A 25249-nucleotide genomic window follows, 5' to 3' on the forward strand; every position below is an offset into this window, starting at 1 on the left:
ATGGCAGTCCGTTATAAACCAAGTTATCTTTCCTTTGTATAAGCAGCATTAGAAAGTCTAAAGTATTTCCCTTCTGTAATGGACAAGTTTATTTCAATGAACTACTGCATGTTACACACATATTGTAATGTAGTAACCTACAGGACTGCATATATGCATTAGAATAGGTTCCGTTTATCCATCTCTACCAGTACTGGCCAGATTCTGCCACCCTTGTTCATACTGCGCAGTACCTTACTTTGCAATTATCTGCATTGGAACTACTCACAGAGAAAAATACCACTGTGTGAGCAAGGACTGGAGAGGTATTTATACCATGCTCATGTCCATGGTACTGGAGCAAAATGTTGTTTATAAATGGATTTTGCACTTGAAGTATCCAATATACAGTATTCTGATATCAGAAAGAGTTAACTTTAAATTGATTTGACTAAAGGAGTTCACGAATTGTCAACAAAAGTAGATAAAATAAACCAATTATAAGGAAAATATGCAATTTGGTTATATTCTGGGTATAACATTCATTTTCACTGTGCCCGATTCCTTTTGAATAATATTTGGTGTAGGATTACAGTGCACTGTTGGTGATCGTATCCTATAGTACATAGTACTGGTTTCAGAGCACATATAAAAATGTGGAGGCCCACGGTCTGCTCTTAGTTACACTGGTGTAAATCAAGCGTGATTCCCAGTTATTCCAGACTTACCTTCATGTAACCAAAGGCAAAATCTGGACTGAAACATAGATGCTGGGTATTTTTAGTGAGGAGGGCAAGGAAACAATTGGCTACAACCCACTTGAAAGTGAAGTCTGCTGTAAACTATTGTTAAAGAAGTATTTGGAGAGAAAGTGATTTGTCCTAATCTGCCTGCATCCTTTGAGATAAGTTGTGAAAGACAAGCAGTATTTGCAATGTTTAGTTTAACCACTTAGGAGCCAGACCTTGCATTCCGGCCATAGGGCATCCAAAACTGCCTTTGACTTGAAATTTTGGGGGTGCTAGGAATGCAGAATCAGGAGCATAGTGTAGTGAAGCACCTCTACTCTAAAAGCTTTTTCTTAGCCTTAATATTTATAATACTCACTGATACCTGCCTAGTGGCATTTCTAAACAATGCATAAAACACACAAAGCAAGCAATTACAGCATGTACATGATCTGTGTTATAAAAAATTTCACTGAATATATTCATATTAGGACACACAAGCAATTCCATAAATATTGTAATCCCACCCAAATACAGTATAGTCAAACTGAGCTGGACTGCATCTAGGCAAATGACACCATGTTGATTATATCATGATAATTCCTGTGTTTTACTCTGGGGACACGGGGTCAGATTCTGATCTCAGTTAGACAGGTTTAAATTTGGAGTGACTCTACTAACTTGTAGTTACATCAGTATAAATCTGGGGTGACAGTACAGAATGTGTCCTCCTGTCCACAATATAACTTCAGACAGGAAAACACTGAAGGAAAAACAAGGCCATTATACCTGTGGGAGCAGGTGCCTTTCCTAACCTGCCTATACTATGCTGAGTCAAAGACTCAGCTGCTTCCTGGGGTTTTGCTTTATTAACGAAGAAATCACCAGTAACTAGGGCCCTACCAAATTCACAGCGAAGAAAAACGCATCAGAGACCGTGAAATCTGGTCTTTTATGTGCTTTTTACCCTATGCTATACATATTTCACAGGGAGACCAGCGTTTCTCAAACTGGGGCTTGACCCAGAAGGGAGTTGCAGGGGGGGTTGCAAGGTTATTTTAGGTTGGTCATGATATGGCCACCCTTACTTCTGTGCTGCCTTCAGAGCTGGGCAGCCGGAGAGCAGCAGCTGCTGGCCAGGTGCCCGGCTCTGAAGGCAGCGCCCCACCAGCAGCAGTGCAGAAGTAAGGGTAACAATACCACACCATGTCACCCTTACTTCTGTGCTGCTGCAGGCGGCGGCGCTGCTGCCTTCAGAGCCGGGCTCCCGGCCAGCAGCTGCCGCTCTCCAGCTGCCCAGCTCTGAAGGCAGGGCTGCTCCAGCAGCAGCACAGAAATAAGGGTCGCTGTACTGCAACTCCCCCCCTCCCCGTCAATAACCTTGTGACCTCCCCCCAGAACTTCTTTTTGAATCAGGATCCCTACAATTACAACACCGCGAAATTTCAGATTTAAATAGCTGAAATAACGAAATGCGTGATTTTTAAAATCCTAGGACCGTGAAATTGACCAAAATGGACCATGAATTTGGTAGAGCCCTAGCAATAAGACAAAGCTCAGCACAAGCCTTCTCTCCAAACTTGCCTGCTCCTAGAGGTCCTACCTCAGGGCTGCTCAGCCCACAGTGGCTCTCTAATGATCCACTTGTACCTCCCATATATCCTTGTGAAGTAACAAGCCTCCCTCTGTGAGGCAGTAGAACCCATTCCACCTTTTTTCCACTAAAAATCAACACCTGCTAACAGGGTGGAGTATTTTAGGCAAAAACTGCCAGCTTGTTGCAATCTGCTTTACTTTAAACACATTAAACCAGTTAAAAATTATTTGAATAGTTTGCTTTACTGGGTAGTCTCATAGGAATTAAGCTTACTGACTTGTTTGTTTGCCCAGTCTAACTAGGCTACTAGAAATGCTACTGCTCTCAAGTGAAAGGGCTCCTCTGTATAAATCCGTTCAAGACAAATGCTCTAATTCCAAGAGTTCTTGTTTTTTCATACTAAATGTTCTCTACAGCCACAAAAATATTTTCCAAGTGTTGAGAACTCTCAGTCTGGGATAAAGTTTTACTTCTGCAGTACTGGAGTTTATTAATCCCTACTAAACTTCTAGTCAGAGTTGGTGAAATACTGGCCTCACTGAAAATCAGTGAGAGTTTTGCCTTTGGGTTTGTCTACATGGTGCAGCAAAGAACATTAGAGGGATGTGACCTGTAGAGGGCTCAAACATGGCATATTCTAACTGCCCCATGTAGACCCTGTTAGCGTGCACTACAAGGCATCTAGTTCACATTAACATAGTCTGAAACAAAACAATGTTAATCCAAAGTAGTAACCTTTTAGAGTGCACTGGCAGGGTCTACACAGTGCAGTAAGAATGCAACATGTTCGGCTATGTCTACACTATGCAGCTTTTAGCGACACAGCTGTGCCGCTACATCCATGCTGCTAAAAGGTGAGCAGTGTAGCTTCTGTTTGTCAGCAGGAGAGAGCTCTCCTGCCGACAAAAAACTTCCACCCCCGAAGAGCAGCGTTACTATCGGCAGGACAGCGCTCCTGCTGACAAAGCACTGTTCACATCGGCGCTTGTTGTTGACAAAACTTTTATCTTCCAGGGGGTGTTTTTTTAATACCTCTGAACGACAAAAGTTGTGTCTTTCACTTGCCAGTTAGACAAAGCCTTGGAGTGCTCTACACATCACACCCCTCTAGTGTGCTTTTTGGTAACATGTAAACAATGGAGTCGGAATTTTACCCAATGTGGTTTGCACTGCTAATTGGTCAGGACCCCCAATTTGAGAAATGCTGGTCTCCCCCAGCATTTGTATAGTATAGGGTAAAATGCACACACAAGACCAGATTTCACAGTCCGTGATCCTTTTTTCCTGGCCAATGAATTTGGTAGGGCCCTACTGATATCCCAGACATAGTGAAGCCATAAGGAAGAACGTGGGTCTACATATATAAGCTTAGCTCAGGTGTGTGCATAAGTGTTTATCTCATGCATAGCATAGCATCACACACACACAGTTAGCGGTCTGAACAGGGGAAGAATGCCCCAGGTACCTGCATATTAGACTAGACTGAGGTAGCCTCCAGGTGCATTATTAATGCCAATTTTCCCATCATCCCATGTGGATTATCTATGCCACTTTTCCCACATGAGCCAGAATTTGGTCCTAATAAAGGAAATGAGAAAGAGGCAAGAAGGAGCGAAAGAAGAGTGGAGAAAATGAAAGAGTGTTGATATAGTAGGAAAGAAGACCAGAAGGAAAAAAGTTTGATGGAAGGCCTAGAAAAAGAGCAAACAAAAGTCAATGATATTAATTACATTTTCTTATTAGAGCTGACTGAACATTTTCACCAAAAAGATGCATTTTTGATTAAAATGGTTTTTTTAAGCCAATTTTTTTTTAAAATCATTCTCTCAACAAATCATTGTGGTACAAACATTTCAGAAAGTTTCATTTTGTTTCTTCTGAGATTTTTGTTGTTGTTGATCTGGGGGTTTTAAGAAGTTTTTTTGCGGGAGGTGTTTCCCCTGCTTCCTCTCACTTTTTTGTTCCCTCCACACCTTTTTTTGGTGAAAAAAGCTTTTTTTTTAAAAAAAAAAAGAGAGAGAAAGAAAAAGTGGAAGGAAACACCCCTTCCCCCCAAAAAAAACCACTTAAAACCATAATTTCCCCCATTATAAATAACACTAAAATTGTCATTTACCTTACAATTCTTTTTGGGGGGTGGATTGGGGAGCAGGGTGACAATTACATTATATTTGTTGAACAACCCTCTTTCTTACATTCTAAGCATGAATGCTGAGCTGTTACCCTTTTGTCTTTACTCTGAAGCACACTTTCTCCCTGCCTATATACAGGGAGCACCGCTATGTCAGAGCCTGACAAGATGAGTGTGTCTTACCTAAGGCAAGCGCATGTAGTCCTGGCATTACCCAGTATATGTAGTAAGGGATAATGGCATTTGAAAGCAGGCCTACATTGTTTGGGTGTCTTTGCTGTTGCCAATTTCAATACTTTTTTTAAAAATAGCATTTATTCTGTTTACCTTCCCCTCATATTATTGTAGGTCCTGCAAAATCTGAGTTCAAGAGAATGTAAGAAGTAGAGCCTGAGCTGGACTCCCAACTCTATGATCCGAGATGTTAACAAAGCAATCCCTTTGGAAAATCAGAAACATTACTTTTCTTTAGATGATAATCCAACCAAAGATTATTTTTAAAATATTCCTCGTGGTAAGAATATTTTAATGTGATGTTCTGTACATGTTCACATAATCTAGGGTACTGAACATATGTAGTATGACAAAATTCAAAACCCATTGCAACTGTCCATTCAGGCTTACTTCAATCCAAAGTAATTAAGATGAAATCCATAAAATAGATATGCTGGTGCTATGTTCATGAGCAATCTGATTGATTCTTCCACGCACACAGTCAAGAGAAATGGATATCAATGTGCCATTATGCACCTCGAAAGAAGAGCGGAGGGACACACTAGTCCATATACTTCCCTCAGGCATCTGACCTCCAATTTGCTGGCCAACTGCTGTGGGTTGCACCTGATCACTGATCAGATGATTTAGAGTCACTTTGAGTACATTACATGAGTGGATCAGCTTTAAATTAAAAGCAATGCTGGCAACTCCCCTTTCAGCAAATCTGAAGTACTTCTGAGCAAGTTCTCCAGAAGAAACAAGCTGTATCTGTTTCTCACTGGCTGAGACCTGGGTGAAATCCAGTAATTTGTTTCTGACAGCTCCTGTAGGCAGTCGTGTAACAGAGACTGTGGCTGAGATGGCAGTGGAAACTGCAGATGGGATCCAGATGAGGCTAAGCATACTAATTCCAGAGCTGTCTCCAAAATATCGAACATTACATTGAGCTGGAGAAAGGATCTCAAAGCTAAGAAGATCCCCACTGTTGACTTTTGTGGCCCCAGAAGCAGATATTGATGTGTCTCTGTAATTTACACCAGATTTATACATGTTCATTAATTCTCGGTTAGTACCATTCCTATTGATATAAGAGACCAAGGAAAAGCCTTCACGAACACATGTATGGCCCATGGAATAGAGTGCTTGGTGAAAAACAAATTTTATGACACCCGTTTCAGTGAACTTTATAGCTCTGCCATCGTGAGATAAACTTAATATGTAAGGGTCAGAAACAGAAATAACTTTAAAAGTAGGTCGATAGTTAGTTTGGTAGTGCATTGCAGTTGACATCTGTGCACTCATAGCCACCGCACCTGTATCATGGGACAACCAAAACAAACTGAGTGGAGCATTAAGGTCATAAATATTTAAGTCTTTACTTTGGTTGCAGAATTGATTTGGACTCTTCAGAAACAGAGAGAGACTTTGACTTGGTTCCACCTCCGCCGCGCTGCTTAAACTGGTGCTCTGAAAATATTTTCCTTCTGGTTGTTCGATACGAACACCACTCAGTTCGCAGCCTTCCTCAGTGTCATTTAATTTCAAGGACAGCTGGAGAAAGTTTCTGCAGTTGTGCTTTACAGCAAAATTGAGGTCAGTCCACATCAAACCATGTTGCCTGAATACCAGGCTGTTATCTTCAACAGATACGACTTCACAGTGAAGCTTTCCCTTTATCTTCAAGTTTAAACCAGGGTAGACCTGAGCTGTGCCAGACTTTGCTGAGGGTAAAATAATGTTTGCAGCCCATGATTCAGAAAGCTTGTTCTCACTGTCTGCTGAACAAACAGTGTCAGTGACTGGGGAGCAAGGGAAAGCTACTATTCCGTCTTCACACTGTAAACAAGCCTGGCATTCCTGCATTTCTTTATTAAAGAAATATTCCTCTCCACACAGTCCCAAGGCTGCATCTTTTTCAGCAATTCCAAGGCATCGGAAGCCACCTGTTTGTAGAAGTAGGCAGTTTTAGTCACAGGCACACCTTCTGAGCCATTTGACACTAACAAAGCAAAAGTAGGTTATTCAATATCGTCAGAGCACCCTTTATTCCAAGAATGGGTTAAATACTACAGCCTTGATACCTCACCGCATTCACGCTGCACCCAAACAGAGTGGGAAAGGGATCCCAGACCCCAGCGCATGTTAGGGCTGCTCTTATGCAGCACACCAGTAGAGGATGAGGCACAGGGGATGCTCCACCACATCCCTTCCCCACATGTGCCCCTCCTTCCCCTTAGGCAGAGGTTTGTGGGGTTGGCTGATACAAGAAGTGACAGTGCCCCTTTTAACAAGTGGAGAGTTTCCGTGCACAAAGAGTTCTCCACCAGGTGTCTCTGACCAATTTAAGCCCACTTTGCATGGGTGCACCTATTCACCTGGCAAATAAGTAGCTCACAGAATATGATCCTGAAGGACAAATATGGAAAAGTGGCCTCTACCTTTGGATGCCCAGCATTAGAGAGCTATGGCCTGATTTTCAGATGCACTGAGCACACACAGCTGCTATTGACTTCAGCTGGAGTTGTGGGGGACCAGCATCTTTGAAAATCAGGCCACCGGTGTCTACATTTGGAAAAACTTGAAGCACCCTAAATAAAGGAGCTAAACATATTTGTGCCAAAATGACTAATTGTTAATATGCTCTCTATCCTTTCAGTAACACTGAAATGTAGGGCTGTATAACTGTATGATTATGAGAACAAGTAACATCTCCAGTGGAGCAAGGCAGTTTGTACTTATGAGAGCTGGTTGGGAAGTGGTAACTAATTTCCACAAAAAAATTCAAATGAAAAACTTAAAAAAAAAAAAAATCCCCACAGAAACTTTGTTTTTTCAATGAAAAACAAAACAAAAAACCCTCCATTTTTTGATTTTAGAAAACCAAACATTTTAGGGTTTTTTATAATTAAAAAATTCCCATGAAAACTTTTCATTTTGAAAAACATCCATTTTTCACTGGAAACAAAGTTGTTCAAATGAAAAATTTCAACCTTTTAAATCTCATACTAATACTCTAACTTAACATTTAAAATAATAAAATGTATTGCTATTGAATACAGTAACTCCTTGCTTAATGTTGTAGTTATGTTCCCGAAAAATGCTACTTTTAGCGAAACGATGTTGAGTGAATCCAATTTCCCCATAAGAATTAGTGGGGGGGGAGGTTCCAGGGAAATTTTTTTCGCAAGACGAAAGACCTCTCATATATATATATACATACACACACTATAAGTTTTAAACAAACAATGTAATACTGTACACAGCAGTGATGATTGTGAAGCTTGGTTGAGGTGGTGAAGTTAGAGGGTGGAAGAGGGTGGGATATTTCCCAGGGAATGCCTTACGGATAAATGATGAACTAGCACTCAGCTGAGCCCTCAAGGGTTAATACATTGTTGTTAATGTAGCCACACACTCTACAAGGCAATATGAATGGAGGGAGGGGAGACAGCATGGCAGAGAGAGACAGAGACACACACCGTGTATGAGAGAGAGAGAGATGTGCATTGCCCCTTTAAGTACGGTGACCCCACTCTAAGTACACTGCCTTTTTAAGTAGATCAGCAAGCTGAGACAGCAGCTGCTGCCAGCAAGCTCTCTCCGTACTGAGCACTGTCATGTCCCTCCCTGCTCTGTGGAGATGAGGTACAGGAGCGGGGAGAGGGGGACTCCCTGACATTAGCACCCCTCTTCCTCCCCACCCCCCTGCACAGCAAGGAGTCGTCTCCGGGGAGCAGCTGCAAGGCAGAGGGCAGAAGCAGCACGTGGCAGTGGGGGGAGGGACAGCTGAACTGCCGGCAACTGATAGCCTGCTGGGCAGCTATGCACAGGGAACTTAGGGGAGAGGGGAGCTGATAGGGGGGCTGCCGGTCCACCCTGGTTCCAAGCCCCCACCACCTAGCTGCAACGGGCTGTTCTTTCTGCAAGCAATGGACAAAGCAGGCTGCTGTCAAACAACGTTCTAAAGGAGCACTGCACAACTTGAATCGAGCATGTTCTCTAATAGATCAGCAACATAACAACGTTAACCAGGACGACTTTAAGTGAGGAGTTACTGTACATTCATCCCTTCTAAAACTGGTTTATATTGTAGAAAAGGATTTTTTTCTGAAATGTAGTTTGCTTCTTAAAAAATATTTTAATATATATTTAAGCAAGTTTTTAGACTCTAGCTTTACACAGTTTTTTTGTGGGCAGGGTGAGGAAGGATGTCTACTGTTCTTCTCAGTTCACTGATGAGCCTTCAAATCTGCACACTGCATGACTAACCCTTAGATCAAGGCTGGATCTGTATCAAGCTAATCTACCTCTGATTCTTCTTTGAGCTCCCCCCGCCCCATCACATGCATACACACCTCTTTTGAGATATTTCCTGAATTAAAGAATAAGCATTAATTCCAGGGAGCTCTTTATATTTTGCTCTGTAGAAAATCTCTACAGCATCAGGCCATGCAAGTCCTCTAGGCGCATAGACACATAGCGCAGACTGATCTACTGAGCGATCAGGGCTGCTCGCTGCAGGAAGCACACCCCCACTCAGCAGCAGCCACCTTTTCACAATCCAGTCTCTAGCAGAGCTCCTCAGAGAGTGGGTCAGCGCAATGGAGAATAGAAGGCTCCTCGTTTCATGCAACTCTATCCTGACTTGCTCTCTTTTTCCCCTCAGACCAAAGCTGTGCAGTCCACAGGAGTTGGGGAAGCTGGAACCACGGCTGTGTGTAGTTCCATGGAGGCTCCACATTCAGCTTTCGACCTCATGTGTCAGACCTAATTCCTCTCTACTTTTCCTCCCCAAAGCAGAATCTGATTTCCATGTCCCTATGAAGAAGTACATTGGGCTTGTGTAAGCTAAGGGATTGGCTTAAACAAACAGGCAACAGGTCCTGAAAATAGCAATCTTCCTTAACAATTAAAACAATTAAGTTATTGGGAGAAGGGAACTCTCCCTCCCCCGTAGATGAAATAGGGTGATTTACAGAGGATGGAGATTGTTGACCCCCTTCACCTTTGCATGGGCCATCATTACATTGCAGTGTTCCCTTCCTTTTGCCCCCATTGCTATGGGGTTTGGGTGAAGGCAGTGGGAGTGACAGAGAAAGGACCGTCTTTAACCTGAAGGACTCTTCTCATCTCCTTGACTGACAGTCCAATCGCAGAGTTCATAACCAGTGAATGCTGGCCATGTAGTTCCTTTCAATTCTTGCCTGGCTAACTGACAGGCAAAAAAGAACAGTCCTTGTTGATTTAGCATGCTCACTGCGTCTGTTGACTTCATACTTGTGGGCCGGACTGCCACGTTGATTGGGAAGGGGCCACCTAAGGTAGGTGTCAGGCCAAAGCTGGGGTGGAGAAGGTTAACAGAACTTGTGGTTTGGAGTCACTTAGGATGGCATTATCGAAGGCACCAAAGAAACTGGAGGTGAAAACTGGGGCTTCACGTCTCAATACTAGACAATACTATTGCTACAAGGCGCTTCAGATACTGCAAGGGGGGAAGCTATATAAGTACATATATTAGTTTAAAAAAAAAAAAAAAAGAAGCAACTGCAAGAGATAAATGACTCGACTATCCTTCCAGGGCAGTTGGCCACCAGGGGTAATGCCATTGATTCTAATGTTGTTACTCCTAATTTACACCAGTGGAAGTGAGAGGAGCGTCAGGCCCAAAGGCAGTATGGCAATTAAAAAGCCAAACAGAAGTAAGGACAGCACCAGAGGCTGTGAAGAGTGTTATGCCTGAAGCAGCCCATTCGCCTCCTAAGATTAGTTTTCATTCTTACAGCCTACCTCTCTGTGCCAGGTGCCTTTGATTTTCATTGATTCCAGCATCCTAAGCACTTCAGGGCCAAGCACCTAGCAGGACAGTGCTCTTTATTGCCTTTTTGTTCTTTCACTGAAGATGTGTTTAGCCACAGAAAGGTAGGAACTTACCTGGAGTATTCAGGCATTTTATTCTCTCACCACAAATGTTGGGAGATTCAAAGCATTCATCTCTGTCCTACAAATCACAAGAATCTTATTAATTTCACTTTTAATGAAATGGCTAATATGAAAGCTTTAAAACAGGAAAACACTTACTTGGAAGGCCAAATGAAAAACATTTTATAGTTCAATTATATAAAGCATCCAGTTAAATCACGTCAGGTTTGTAAATTGACAGCCACTTAACTGTACTGGTTTTAATAATTTTGTAAAATAAACTTCTGAGGATGCTGACATGTGTGTCAGTCATTTTTATGTAACTGTATTAGCATTAATCAGTTGGCTTCCACTGATCCACAATCACTCTCCTGACCTGATCTTTACTCAGAACTGCTTTCCCTCTCTGACCTGGCACTTCCAAATTCTCTCTGATCGTATCCTCCTCTCCCCCAATTCCCTGCTCTGTCTCACATTCCTTCTGTGTTCTCTGAGCCGTCAGCCTCCAACTTCTGACACACTTTGCTCCATCTTCCCCCACTAGCCTCCCTCTCCTCTATGCTATTCCCCAATCTCAGTCAGTCTGAATTTCCAACATCTTCCCATCCCTCAGGTCCTCAAACAGTGTCATTTTTCCATCTTCTTTCCCTCCTCTTTCCTCACATTGATAGTCTCACTGAATCACGTCATTTCTCCAGAACTCACCCATCCCTCTCTCTCCTCCCAACCCCCACCAAAACTGTTGTCTGAGCTCTGATTATTTCTTGTCTTGATTATGGCAACCTCCCTCTCTCTGGCCATCCGGACATCCATCACACCACCCTTTCAACATGTCCAGAATGCTGCCACTACAGTCATTTACTCTGTACCTTGCATTGAGTGTGTCCAGCCACTTCTCAGTTTCCTCCCTTCATTTCCTGCACCAGCTGCATTATCTTTAAACTCTCTCCATGCCTTCAAAGCCCTTTGTAACCTGACTCCTATTTACCTCTCTGCCCTGGTCTCCCTTCACAGACCTCCTCACCCACTTAAGCTCTGCCCAAGCTGCATGTCTAACAATCCAACCCATGTCTCTCTTCAGTTCTCAACTCTGGGACTTTTCATGCCTGCTTATATGACTGGAACCACCTCTGCGACCTGCTGTTTCCACCCTCTTCTCCAAGTCCCTCCTTAAAATACATTTCCCTAAGGCCCATAAACCACAACCCAATACTGTAAGTTATTGGAAAAGAGATGCCTATATAAAATGTGGAACTAACAAAAACCAAGCATATTTATCACTGTTCTCGTGTCCCCTCCTATGTTTGTACAACAGCTGTTCAAATTTTAAGCTCTCTGGGACAAGTTCCTCGTTTTCATCCGTCTCCAAAACACCTAGTTCACTGTTGGCACTAGAGACAATGAATTGCTACTAAATACATTTCTTAAAGCAAATACATTACTATTAACACAGGAGAACCTAAGAATCCTAAACTTGGCATGGCATAGAAAACTTATACACAGAATAGGATCTCTTTCCTTACTCTCTGAATAGCCTCAGTCTCAGAATGGTATCGTCCTGACAAAATGCTTTATCTACTTATTAAAATACACAGAATAATATTTCACCTGGCAAATCCGATCGGCGTTTGCAGAACATTCAGACATTTGGAAAAAGCCAGCAGGACACAAGGTGCATTTTTCACACCGTGATGGTGTCTTTTGGAAATTGCAAAACTCATCACTTTCACAAAGGTCACAGTCCAGCAAAGTCTCCCCAACATTAATCACTTTTGCATCAACTTCCACTTTATGTACAGAGTATGACTTCTGGAGATGATTTCGGACCTGGTTCTGAAGTCCTTGAAGCTGAGCTTCAAAATAATGTTGAATATCCTCATGCAAACTCTGGAATGACATTTGTTTCACTGTGTCAAAAAGCATGCCATACTGGACTTTTATCAGATCCATTTGCTCATACATTTTTCTTTGTTGTTCAAGAATTTCTCGTTGCTGGCTAATTAATGTGCTCTGTTGTTCAGCAAGTTTTTGTTGCAAATCCACAATTATCTTCTGTTGGCTTTTTAACATTTCAACAAATTTCTCTTGGCCTTTTGCAAGCTGCAGTTGTAATATTAGTGCATCTTCAGATGGAACTTCATTTTCTCCTGAAATACAAAACAGTCTATTACTTTTCCTAGCAAAAAATAAATTTTCCAGATTATATTATCTCCTCAACTACCTCCTCAAAATTCCATCAGACCTTTCTTTTAATTAAATGTGATTTAATAAAATATCACCCCTACTCTGAAGATCTAAAATGTAAGAAATAACCTTCTCACATATATCTTTCCTATAAATAGTCCTTAGGGATGGTGTCCCTAGCCTCTGTTTACCAGAAGCTAGGAATGGGTGACAGGGAATGGATCACTTGATGATCACCTGTTCTGTTCATTCCCTCTGGGGCACCTGGCATTGGCCACTGTCAGAAGACAGGATACCGGGCCATCTTTGGTCTGACCCAGTATGGCCGTTCTTATGTTTTTATGTCCTTAAATATATGAACCTTGAAGCTTGTGTGCACAAGCAAAAATTAAAACCTCTTTAGATTTATCTTCATAGTCAAATGATAATTGACTCTTTTTTAAACTACCCTCTGAAGTTAAAACATTTATATTAGGGCTGTCAAGCAATTCAAAAATTAATTGCAATTAATCGCACTGTTAAACAATAATAACATATCATTTATTTAAATATTTTTGGATTTTTTCTACATTTTCAAATATATTGATTTTAATTACCACACAGAATACAAAGTGTACAGTGCTCACTTTATATTTATTTTGGATTACAAATATTTGCATAGTAAAAACCAAAAGAAATCGTATTTTTCAATTCACCTAATGCAAATTATGTAGTGCAATCTCTTTATCATGAAAGTTGATCTTACAAATATAGAGTTATGTACAAAAACTAACTGCACTCAAAAATAAAATGTGAAACTTTAGAGCCTACAAATCCATTCAGTCCTCCTACTTTTCTTGTTCAGTCAACTGCTCAAACAAATTTGTTTACATTTGCAGGAGATAATGCTGCCAGCTTCTTGTTTACAATGTCACCTGAAATTGAGAACAGGTGTTTGCATGGCACTGTTGTAGTAGTTGAGTTGCAAGATATTTACGTGCCAGATGCACTAAAGATTCATATGTCCCTTCATGCTTCAACCACCATTCCAGAGGACATGCATCCATGCCGATGATGGGTTCTGCTCGATAATGATCCAAAGCAGTGTGGACCAACACATATTCATTTTCATCATCTGAGTCAGATGCCACCAGCAGAAGGATGATTTTCTTTTTTGGTGGTTCTGTTCTGTAGTTTCCGCATCTCAGTGTTGCTCTTTTAAGACTTCTGAAAGCATGCACCATGCCTTGTCCCTCTCAGATTTTGGAAGGCACTTCAGGTTCTTAAACCTTGGTTTGAGTGCTGTAGTTATCTTTAGAAATCTCACATTGGTACCTTCTTAGCATTTGGCAAATCTGCAGTGAAAGTGTTCTTAATACGAACAACATGTGCTGGGACATCATCCAAGGCTGCTATAACATGAAATATATGGCAGAATGTGGGTAAAACAGAGCAGGAGGCATACAATTCTTCCCCAAGGAGTTCAGTCACAAATTTAATTAAACACATTTTTTTTTAAATGAATGTCATAAGCAGGTCCTCTGGAATGGTGGCCGAAGCATGAAGGGGCATATGAATTTTTAGCATATCTGGCACATAAATACCTTGCAATGCCAGCTACAAAAGTGCTGTGTGAATGCCTTTCAGGTGACATTGTAAATAAGAAGCGGGTAGCATTATGTCCCATAAATGTAAACAAACTTGTTTGTCTTAGCGATTGGCTGAACAAGAAGTAGGACTGAGTGGACTTTTAGGCTCTACATTTTTACATTGTTTTGGTTTTTGAGTGCAGTTATGTAACAAAAAACCCTATATTTGTAAGTTGCACTTTCACAATAAAGAGATTGCACTGCAGTACTTATATGAGGTGAATTGAAAAATATTTGTTTTATTATTTTTACAGTGTAAATATTTGTAATAAAAAATATAAAGCGAGCACTGTACACTTTGTATTCTATGCTGTAATTGAAATATTTGAAAATGTAGAAAAACATCCAAAAATATTTAATACATTTCAATTGGTACTATATTAACAGTGCAATTAAAAGTACGATTACTCGTGATTAATTTTTTTAATCGTGATTACATTTTTGAGTTAATCGCGTGAGTTTACTGCTATTAATTGACAGCCCTGATTTATATTAATAGAAAAAATAAGTAACATTTTCTAATGCAATAATCCACACACTCTCTAGCCCTTCATGTCTAATAGTAGAATTTTACTACTATGTTTTATGTATTTATTAAAAATACAAAACTTCTCCTATCAATATCTTCTTTCAATACTCCATACTCAAAAACTATGGGCCTGATCCCAAATACACTCACACACGAGTAACTTTATACAAGTAGTCCCACTGAATGCAAGGCATGAGTGCAGGACCAATTCCTATATTGATTAATATGTGCACTGCTTTAATTCAATATAACAAGGCTGGTCAGTTTCATGAACAACATTAATAGCCATGCATGCTAAAGTAGGGGGGAAATCAAGCCTTCAGGACATCAGTTCACCACCACTGAGGGGCAGGAAGGACTTTATCATCACCATGCAGAGCGCTACTCTACATGGACAGGTACAGTATGGAATTGTGTTAACATTACCTGGGAACATCAAGTGTACAACACTGCAAGAGGCAGTGGCTGGACTTTATTTATGGTTACAAGACTTTCTTATATTTAATTATTTTATTCCCTCATCACCAGGCATATATCAATCATTTTTCCAGCAATCTTCCAAGTCTCAAGGTGCTTTACGTGCACACAAAACTCTTAAGAACAATTACGCAGCTAGCATGCTGAGACCACAGCCTATCTTGCTGACCAATACGGTCTCATTGTTTCTTTGTATTCCCTAATCTGTCTCTGTTGTCTCGACTTATACTTAGATTGTAAGCTCTGTGGGGTAGAGACCATCTTTTTGTTCTCTTTTTGTACAGCACATATAAAATCTACCCATCACTATAATCCTCACATTAAACCTATCATATCCCTTCATCCCTCAGCCTACTGTCTTCACCAATGTCCAGGGAAGGAGGCCTGGTTTTTCCAATATGCTCAAGCGGTTAACAAAATTATAGAGGACCAAAGGGTATTAAAAACATCTTAAACTGCCCGTGTTAGCCCAAATAATCTCCTCACACACACCCTGTAACACTCCAACCGACCAAACCTCCCCAAAGATGATTCATAGTCCAAACAAATGCTTCAGCAAAAATGTGCCCTAAAACAGCAGTTCTGAGCCAGGGGTCCAGGGATCCCTGGGGGGACACAACCAGGTTTCAGGGTGTCCACCAACATAAACCAGAGAGCAGAGTCAGCGTTAGACTAACTGGGGCCCAGGGCAGAAAGCCAAATTCCAAGCCCCACTGCCCGGGACTGAAGCCAAAGCCCATAGCAACTTAGCTTTGTGGGGGCCCCTGTGGCATGGGATCCTGACCAATTGCTCTGTTACCTCCTAATACCGGCCCTGGCTTATAATCAACTGAAAAACAGTTGTTGTAGCACAGGTGGGCCACAGAATTTTTATAGCACGTTGGGGGGGAGGGGGGGCTCAGAAAGAAAAAGGTTGATAACCCTGCCCTAAAAGTCAAGCCTGGCAGTTCATCAGGATCTGACTGAGGGAGTGAATTCTATAGCCCAGGAGCTCTTAGAAAGAGCAGAAACTTGAATCTGGCTATCCCCGATGAGTAGCCTAATCACTTTATTATTCTGAGGTAGGAGGCTGTCTCCCTGGGTGTGACCAGAAATGCCATCCTGGACCTGACAATATTTAATTGAAACTGATAGTGGAACTACTAGCAGGAATGTTTCAATGAACCGGAAGATTTTGCTGAAAAATCCACAACAAACGTTACTGTTTATGCACTTAGCTGGTATAAATGGGTCCTGAGAAACCCTCCAGGGCACATTTTCCTCTCACTTACTGTGGTTTTACAGCAGTGCGAGTCAAATTACTTAAGTGGAGTTGCTCTTGATTTTATACCAGTGAGAGTGAAGAATCAAGCCCTTTGCCTTTATCCTGAGAAACATAATTTTGACCCTTTGTGCCCTCCCTGCAGTTTCAATTGGACATAGCATACCTTCATACTAAGGTGTTGTCCACCATTAAAAATTTGACAAATTCCACCCTAGAAGTGTCTGACTTTCCATGATGGTGTTTTAAATGATATAGCTGTAAAGTGCTCTGGAATCCTTGCACTCTGTAAATGAGTTATCAATTATTATTAGTGAGTTTGTCAATGTCCGTAGGATTCTGGTGGGCAACACTAACTGTGCCTGATTACCAAGTCATTCCTTCTGGATGCAGATGTATTTTCATCCCACTCAAACCTTCTTTGGCTTTGCTAGAAATTACAGACATCAGAAATAACAGATTGTGAAGCTAAATAGAAAATGTTTACACTTTGTAAAAAATAATTGATCTCTTATTTTGCCAGGCTTCCTCTTCTGCTCCTTTGTTGCTTCCCTCATTTGAGTGTGGGGAGGGGAGAAGACGACATAGTTCCTGTCCTGCTTGGAAAGACGAGGGCCACAAATCTGGGCCCAAATTTTCAAAAGTGGCCATGAGTTTGGGGCATCCAGCTCAGCACACTTTGGGCCTCAATTCCAGAGGTGCTGAGGACCTTCAGCTCCCTATTGACCCCAGGTGGGGCTGTGGGCACCCAGCACCTCTGAAATTCAGGCCCTAGGTGTCTCATGTCTGGCACCTCCAATCCTGAGGGGCACTTAAGAAAATGCTACGCTTGGATCTTGGCTAGTGGAGAGGTAGGGTGCCAAACGCTGGGTGTCGGAGACAGTCACTTGGGCTCATGGCCCTACCCTATGCAGGCCACTGGTTTCTCCGGGCGAAGTCACTGTACTGGTGGCACTCCCAGCCTCCTCAGCATGGGGGCAGGAGGGGCCAGCGCACAGTACACACATCCCTGGGGTGGGGGCTAGCTCTCCCAGCTCAAACCCTGCCTGCCTCGCTCTGAAGCCAGCACCCACCTGGGTTGAGGTCGCAGGTGAGCTGCACGCCCAGCTCCGAGGCCGGGTAGGCGAAGTCTTCCGCGAGGAACTGGGCGGCTCGCTCCGCCTCTCGGAGCAGCCGGGCGGGCTCCGGGCAGGCCTCTCCCTGCTGGGCGCACTGAGCCCTGCTGCCCGGCCGCGACTTGTGGCGGAGCCGCAGGGGCAGTTTGCATTCAACGCCCTTGCAGTCCCGGCTGGTGCCGTTGGGGGCCCGGGCGGCGCAGTCCCCTCCCGGGCAGCTCTCCCCAGCGCCCCTAGCGGCCGGGGCGGGGAGCTCCGGGCTGAGCGCGGCCGCGCTCCTGGAGGGGACGGCGGGGAGAGGGGCAGCGTGCTGGGCGCTCGGCGCCTGCTTGCCGCGGACGGTGTGGGGGAAGGAGCGGGACGGGCGGCTGGCTCTGCCCGAGCAGCGGGGCCCCAGGCACTGCTGTCGGGGCGGATCTCTATCGCCGCACAGGGCGCCCCGGCAGCCTCCAGCGCCGCTGCCTCCTCCCGCTCCCGCCAGCAGCGAGAGGCAAACCCCGAGCCAGCAGCAGCAGCGAGCCCAGCGCAGCATCTCCAGCCGCATCTGCAAGAGAAAGAGCGAGACAGCGAGCGGTCACGGGGAGCAGCCGCCCCAGCCCCGCGCAGGGGCTCCCAGTGCCTGGACCCCACTCTGCTCACTCGGCGCCCAGGCTCCGTGGCCAGCAGCGTTTTGCCTTGCAGCAGGCACGCCCCACTTGCAGAGTGCACATGCCCCCGGGACCTCCTGGATGGGTTGGCTCACACAGGCACCCTGAAGGGTTCTTCCAGAGCCGGGGGTCTCTGCACGCGCACACACACCCCCACCCACCACCCGGCTGCAGCCAGCTGCAGCTTCCTTCCCCACTCCTTCCGACTTTCTGTGCGTCCCCGCGCCTGTGTCAAACCCTGGGCAAACTCCTTCCAAAGTGGGGCTTGGCTGGTTCCATGGGCCCGGGAGTAGCCAGCTGCTTTACCTAAGAGACGGCGCGGAGCTGCACTTGAGAAGGCCACGCTCTCTGGAGCTGGGCGGCTTGCAAGGGCCAGGCCGGGAGCGGAGGGAGTTTCCTTCCCCAGTCGTGGGGCCTGACCTCCTCTGCAAGCCTGGAAGAATGTTAATGTAGAACATTCCTTAGACTTCATTAGCATCCCCTTCCCCAAGCACCTCCCTTTAACTCTTGCGACTCCAGCGCCCTGGGCTGCGGGGGAAGGTACCTCATAACAAAGATTACACCGCGTAAAGCTTTTAGGCCGTGAGGACTTGCATACGCCGCTATCGTAAAGACAACAGGCATAAACAGCCGCACTTCACTTAAGACAAAGCAAAAGGCAGGGCTCGCGGAGCGGATAAATGCTGGAAGACTGCGACCGTGACCTCAGGGGCTAGCAAACGAGGGACGTTTATTCAAGAGTAAAGTCGACCTTTAGCTAAGCTAGAAGCTGAGGGGGAAGAGAGGGGTTTTCACTTTAATCCAGAGGTAGTGCTAGAGTTGAAGCCTGGTGGTCTCTAGTTTAAAAAACTCTACCCCCATGATACTTCTGATCATAGCAAGACACTTAAGGAGGTGGGAGAAGCAGTGTACCTTTCAAGTGCTCCATGAATAACTCATTAGGGTAGACCCACAAATCTCATCTCTGCCAGGTGCTTATAGAAGAAAAACCAGCACATTTTCTTTCAAAGGGTATGTCCACTTTATTACCAAGTGCAGTTGCACTTTCTGTTATTGGATTTGACTATCAGCAAGGTACACTGAGCTATATTGGGTAAAGTCATACCTATAACCAGAAAAAAAAAAAACAGTATATATTAACTCAATGTCTTCAACCGTCTCCCCTCCCACCCCACCCCCCCAACACAATACTTTACAGCTGTTCAATAAGTCTTTTAAAAATTAAATAGAAGAGGAGAAAGGGCTAGCTCTACTCACACATTTCTCTCCATTTTTTGGTGTTTGAAAGTTTATGTTCCAAATTTAAATTATGTGCACCTGCTGAAGGAAAACCATAGAACAATGCCATACACACAATGGGCCGAATTCAACTCCAGTGACTTCAGTAGGAATAGAGTCACAGGGAAGGCTAACAGCCTGTTAAAAGGCCTGTTCTAGAACAAAAAGGCTGTAATGATAATATTATTCTAGAAAACCAAATTTTGCACACATTTGGTCATGTACCTACATGGTGATCAGATTTCTGATAGTAGAGGCTTCTTAACAGACAGGCATAACAAGATCCAATGGCTAGAAGCTGAAGCTAAAAAAATTCAAGCAAGGTGCCAATTTTTAAATTGGGTACTTAGCCATTGGAACAATTTACCAGTGTGGTGGAGTCTCCCCTCACTTGAAGTCTTTAAATCAGAATTGGATGACTTGCTAGAAGATATGCTGTAGTTTAAGCAGACATAGGTTTAATGCAAGAGGTCAGATTAGATTATTATAATGGTCCCTTCCATCCTTAAAATCTGTGTAAAAACAGTACACTGAAATCAACAGCAAAACTCCTAGCTGTTTCATTTGGACCAGGATTTCCCGGCTCTGAATATTTGCAACATATCTTTTATATGTTCCTTTTGTCTTGCAACACACACACACACACAGTTTTTAATATGCTCTGTGCTTTGTTGTTAATGCTCTTCTCCATTCTTTTTTTAAAAAAATCTTGAACATAAGTATTCCGTGCGACTCCCTATAAGTTTCCTTTATCAACAGCTTTTTCTAGCTCTTACTTAATCTGGATTTAAAAAAACAAAACAAACCACAGCACAATAAGGTCTGACAATTGCTATATATCTGGTAGCATAGGGAACGCGGTCCTCCAAAGTATAGGGCTGATTTCTCAGCCTTTAATGATCCCTAACTCCCCTAGGCCGTTTGCATACAAAAACTGCAAGACTTAATTCAAAGTACGCAGACTCACTTGTGCACCTCTCCAGTAACTTCCAATGATGGCTTGCAGTGAGTTGCAGGAAATTTGTAAGTTCCCAAAATAATTCCACTTCCATGGAATAGTGCACACACATGACTGGGGCAAATTGTGCTCTTGGGTCACACCAATGTAGATCTAGAGCAGCTCCACTGAAGTTAGAATAAAAGGAGTACGTGTGGCACCTTAGAGACTAACAAATTGATTTTATTTATATATTTTATTTGTTTTGAGTAACTGAAGTTAGAGTTACTCAAGATATATGCTGGTATAAATGAGTGCAAAATCTGGCCCCAAGTTTTTATTTGTGCAACATAATTTTGTAGGTTGTACTGTGATCTTCAGAAGGATAAGTATCATGTTCCTATGAGCTACTGTGCAGATGAGATTGTGAGATATTAATAGAGTATTAGGGCTTGTGTTAAGCTTCTGAGAATGACAGAGGAGACATGGTTATTCTTTCTAGGAGTCTGAGCAGGTTCAAATTGAGCTGAGTGGCCTAATAATCATGCTTTGTGTTTGAGTGTGACAAAAATGACTCCTGCTGCACCTACTTAGCAGTATTGGGTACCCACAGCAGTATCATACTAAAGATGAAACAATCACTTCCTCCAGATCCAGTGAAATTGCATTGAATATTTACAGAAAAATGGGGTTAACAAACAGGCCAGAACAGATGCTCTGTGGTTAAGAAATGCTTGCTTCATTTAAAAACAGTAGTAAAAGCTTTCATTGCATTGCTGTGTATCCTGTATATACAGTGTCATTGTAGCTATGCCTACCATATTACCACCTCACCAACTTTGTCTCTCTAATATCCTTTTTATCCTGATACATTAGGTACTGTTTATATCTAGGACTTAAATTCAGCCAGAGCTGTCTGGAGCAAAGGTCTGGTAAATATTTTTTAACACATGGGGTGAGCCCTGACACACCCCAGGGAGCTGAAGTCCAGAGCTCTGACTGGGAGGGCATCGGGGAAGGCGTGTGCTTTGGAAATTGTATATGAGAATTTAAACCTTAAGTATATCCCTGCACCTGGAGAAGCAGCAGCATTTCACTGGAGAGTAGACAAGTTCCAGCAAGCCTGACCAAAAGCCCAGACTGGTAGTGGTGACCTAGCTGACAAAGAACATGACTCAGGAGATGTGGTCAATGTAGGGGACCCAGGGCCTCTTTTTCCCAGGCTGACAAAGAGAAACCAGGGATCTGTGGCACCAGCAGTCTACTTTCCCAAAGAGCAGCAGTCAAGAGTTGCAGTAGCAGGATCCCCACCCCCAAGATAGCAGGAGCAGGAAGATGCCATTTCTGGGGTCCCTTTCCTCCCAAAAGAGCTGAAAATTGTGGTAGGCTGGACCCCTTCTCTGTCCTAGACAGGAGCTATAGCAGCAGCAGGCTCCCTCCCCTGAGTTCAGCAAAGGCCTAATAGCTGCAGCAGATGGGCTTCCCCAGAAGAGTGGGATCTGTGGCAATCGGGGCCTGCTATTCATCTTGCCCAAAGAGCAGGAGCGGTGGCAATGGCTCTCTTCCTCCAACCCACCAGAAGAGGAAGAGCTAACTGTTGAAGTCACAGCTGTTAAAGGGTTTAAAAAACCCACACGCTATAAAACCCTAGTCGTTCCACAGCTTTTTTTTAAAACTCAAATTACTAAAAATATTGAGCTACATGATACACCAGTGTAATAATAAAACTCATCCATTCTAGATGAGCATGTCACATTCTTAGGGAACCAAACTAGAATGCAGGTCCTTCCTGTTCAAACTTTGTCTAAAAGAGCTCTTTCTCAGATGGCAATATAGTCTCATCCAACTCCCATTACAGTTAATGGAAAAACTCCCTTTAGTTTCAATAGAAATTGGATCAGTTCCAGTAGTAGGTTCATTAACTTCTCTGTAGATTAGCCACTAGAGGGCAACATGATCACATGCATGCATTTACCCCACCCCCCCAAACCCAGTCACTAAAGTCCTATCCAGGATCGAAGCTTTCTTGAACTAGCTGCCACCAGAACCCATAGCCAGTTCCTGGTGTCCACAAATAAAATATAATTCCCTTTTCATCCTTCCCTCTCCCTCATTGCCCCATAGCATTTCCTTTCTTATCTTGCTTCCACATGGATATGTACAATGGACTTTCACAGACACAAAAAAATCAATTTTTGAAGTCCATTACAGAAATTTGGGGTGTATTAGCTCCATATGAACAACAGAGTCAGGGCCTGGATCCCAATAACCCCCACACTTCAGGAATATAACATGGGCCCAATCCTATACTCCATTGTCAGGCAAAGGGAGTTTTTCCTGAGTCAAAATCAGGTTTAATATTCTGTGGATGATCTGAATTGCATTAAAAAACAACACACACTAACATTTTTAATGAACACAGACCCCTTTAAATCATAATTTTTAATAATATACCATCACTATTGTGTTTAAGGATAAGTTGCTCCCTTTTCTTGTTCCTAGTCAAATTAGTTGGATTTTATAAAATGCATATGTCTAGAGCTCTACACTTGACTGGATGAATTATAATTGTATAGAATACATTTTGCAAGAAAAAAGTCATGTAACTAAGATATGTTTAATATTTATAAACAGTCCCTACCAGAGTATAAGTAGGAGAAAGCTATCTAATGTAGTCAGACATATCAAATTTAATTCATCTTCATTAAAATCCTTAAATTTAACACTGGAACAATTCCACAATGATTCTAAACCAGATTTAAGCTTTAATTTCTTCTCCTGAAGAGAATGATCTTTTAAAAACTCTTAGAAACTATTGCTCTGATCCTGCAAAGATTTGCAGACTTACTTAACTTTGTGCACTGACTTGCCTGACTTCAATGAGACTATTCACAGTACACAGTTAAATAATTTGTGCATAAATCTTTGCAGGTTTGGGGCTTAACCCGGAATTAAAAAATATTTTTTCCTTATCAAATCATTGAAGTAAAAATGTATCCTTAAAACAAAAATCTTAATTTTTCAGGCTTTAACAAAAAAAAGTACAAGTTACTCACCAGTTTTAGTACATTTAGGTTTCTCAATTTTTAGTTTTTAATCCCAGAACCTGAATTTGATAAATAAAGAAATAGTCTGATTAAAATGGAAAACTCTGTGGCCATTTGCTGAATTAAGATGTTGGGAAGGGGTGTTGATTTGGGGAATTTTTCCACCCCGCCCCCATGATCAATCAATAACGGGGATTGGAGAGGAATGGAGAAGAGAAAAATCACTAACATGCCGCTCCAAAAGCCAGAGTGTACATTCTATAATTATGCTGAGTATACAATACTCTTCATAGGTTTAAAAAAAAAAAAAAGAGGGTCAAATTTAAATGCCAAGATAGTTCTTCATACTGGTTCTGAAATTTTTTCATATCAAATATTCACTTTATTTCTTGTCTGGTTTGCTAAAAAGTCAGTTCTGCAATACAGTGAAATATGATGCCTAATTAGAGCGGAGAAGAACTGATAGATAGTACTATGGATTGATAAGATTCTTCTAATAAAAACACCTTCTGTAGTATGTAATGATTTCTGTGATGACTAAAACTGGAGGATTGAGGAGCTATACACATAGGGACTGAGCAACACCAGTGAAGTAGTTCTTCCCCTTCCCTATGGTATCTGCTGCCATTTCTACAGGTGGACATCTCAGGAATATGGCCTCCCCTAGATGTCTAGGCTATTGTGGTCATCTCTCCTCTATAGGCACGTTTACATCTTGATGGCACAAGAAATATAAACTCACAAATGTCCAGAATGGAGGAGACCCAGAAATTGCTCAACTAATAGCAAATCAGCTAGCTCATATCTCCTTTTCAGCAGCAGACCAGTAATTAATAAAATAAATAGCCAAAACACTATCACTCAGTGTAACCAACACTCTTCCAGATTTAGGAGTTTATCCGCTAACAAAGGAAAGGGGAAATAACTTATTTGAAAGGAAGACTCCCCCTTTGCTATTGACACATATCAAGCCAAGTTATCACAACACATTAACGATTTTGAATCTGAATGGCAAAGAACAAATCATTCTTTGCTATAAAAGATCAAAACCACACTGCCAAATTCTGCATAGAAAGAAGCAATTCAGTGTAACCAAGGTTCATGCAAACAATGGAGGAGTCAAACTTTTTAAAAAAATTCTCAGTTCATGAAGGACATTAAATATCAACGTATTTTGAAAGTAGTCCCCTATAATGGTAGCAGAGCAGGAATAGGATTAAAGCAGTCAGGTCTCAGTGACAAGTGGAGTCAGAACAAAGTGAAAGCTGGTCTCCATTACAACATGGTTAAAACAGGTTTCAGAGTAGCAGCCATGTTAGTCTGTATTTGCAAAAAGAAAAGGAGTACTTGTGGCACCTTAGAGACTAACATTTATTTGAGCATAAACTTTCGTGAGCTACAGCTCACTTCATCGGATGCATACCGTGGAAACTGCAGAAGACATTATATACACACAGAGACCATGAAACAATACCTCCTCCCACCCCACTGTCCTGCTGGTAATAGCTTATCTAAAGTGATCATCAAGTTGGGCCATTTCCAGCACAAATCCAGGTTCTCTCACCCTCCACCCCCC

General features: G+C 42.6%; 1 protein-coding gene across 1 annotated transcript in view; it reads right to left on the reverse strand.

Moving 5' to 3' along the window:
• Positions 1–4129: 4129 nt before the first annotated feature.
• The window catches only part of LOC140907709 (uncharacterized), a 42652-nt gene continuing 21532 nt past the window's right edge, over positions 4130–25249 (reverse strand). Inside the window, exons 2-6 of the mRNA XM_073334276.1 lie at positions 19324–19516; positions 17723–18844; positions 12179–12717; positions 10583–10649; positions 4130–6594 (exon numbers count right to left, since the gene is read on the reverse strand). Coding sequence (XP_073190377.1) covers positions 5075–6594; positions 10583–10649; positions 12179–12717; positions 17723–18308 — 2712 coding nt within the window. The 5' untranslated portion in view covers positions 18309–18844; positions 19324–19516 and the 3' untranslated portion in view covers positions 4130–5074. The remainder of the gene's footprint in view (positions 6595–10582; positions 10650–12178; positions 12718–17722; positions 18845–19323; positions 19517–25249) is intronic.

This window comes from Lepidochelys kempii, chromosome 2 (genome assembly GCF_965140285.1).
Source record: "Lepidochelys kempii isolate rLepKem1 chromosome 2, rLepKem1.hap1, whole genome shotgun sequence".
Taxonomy (NCBI): Eukaryota; Metazoa; Chordata; order Testudines; family Cheloniidae; genus Lepidochelys; species Lepidochelys kempii.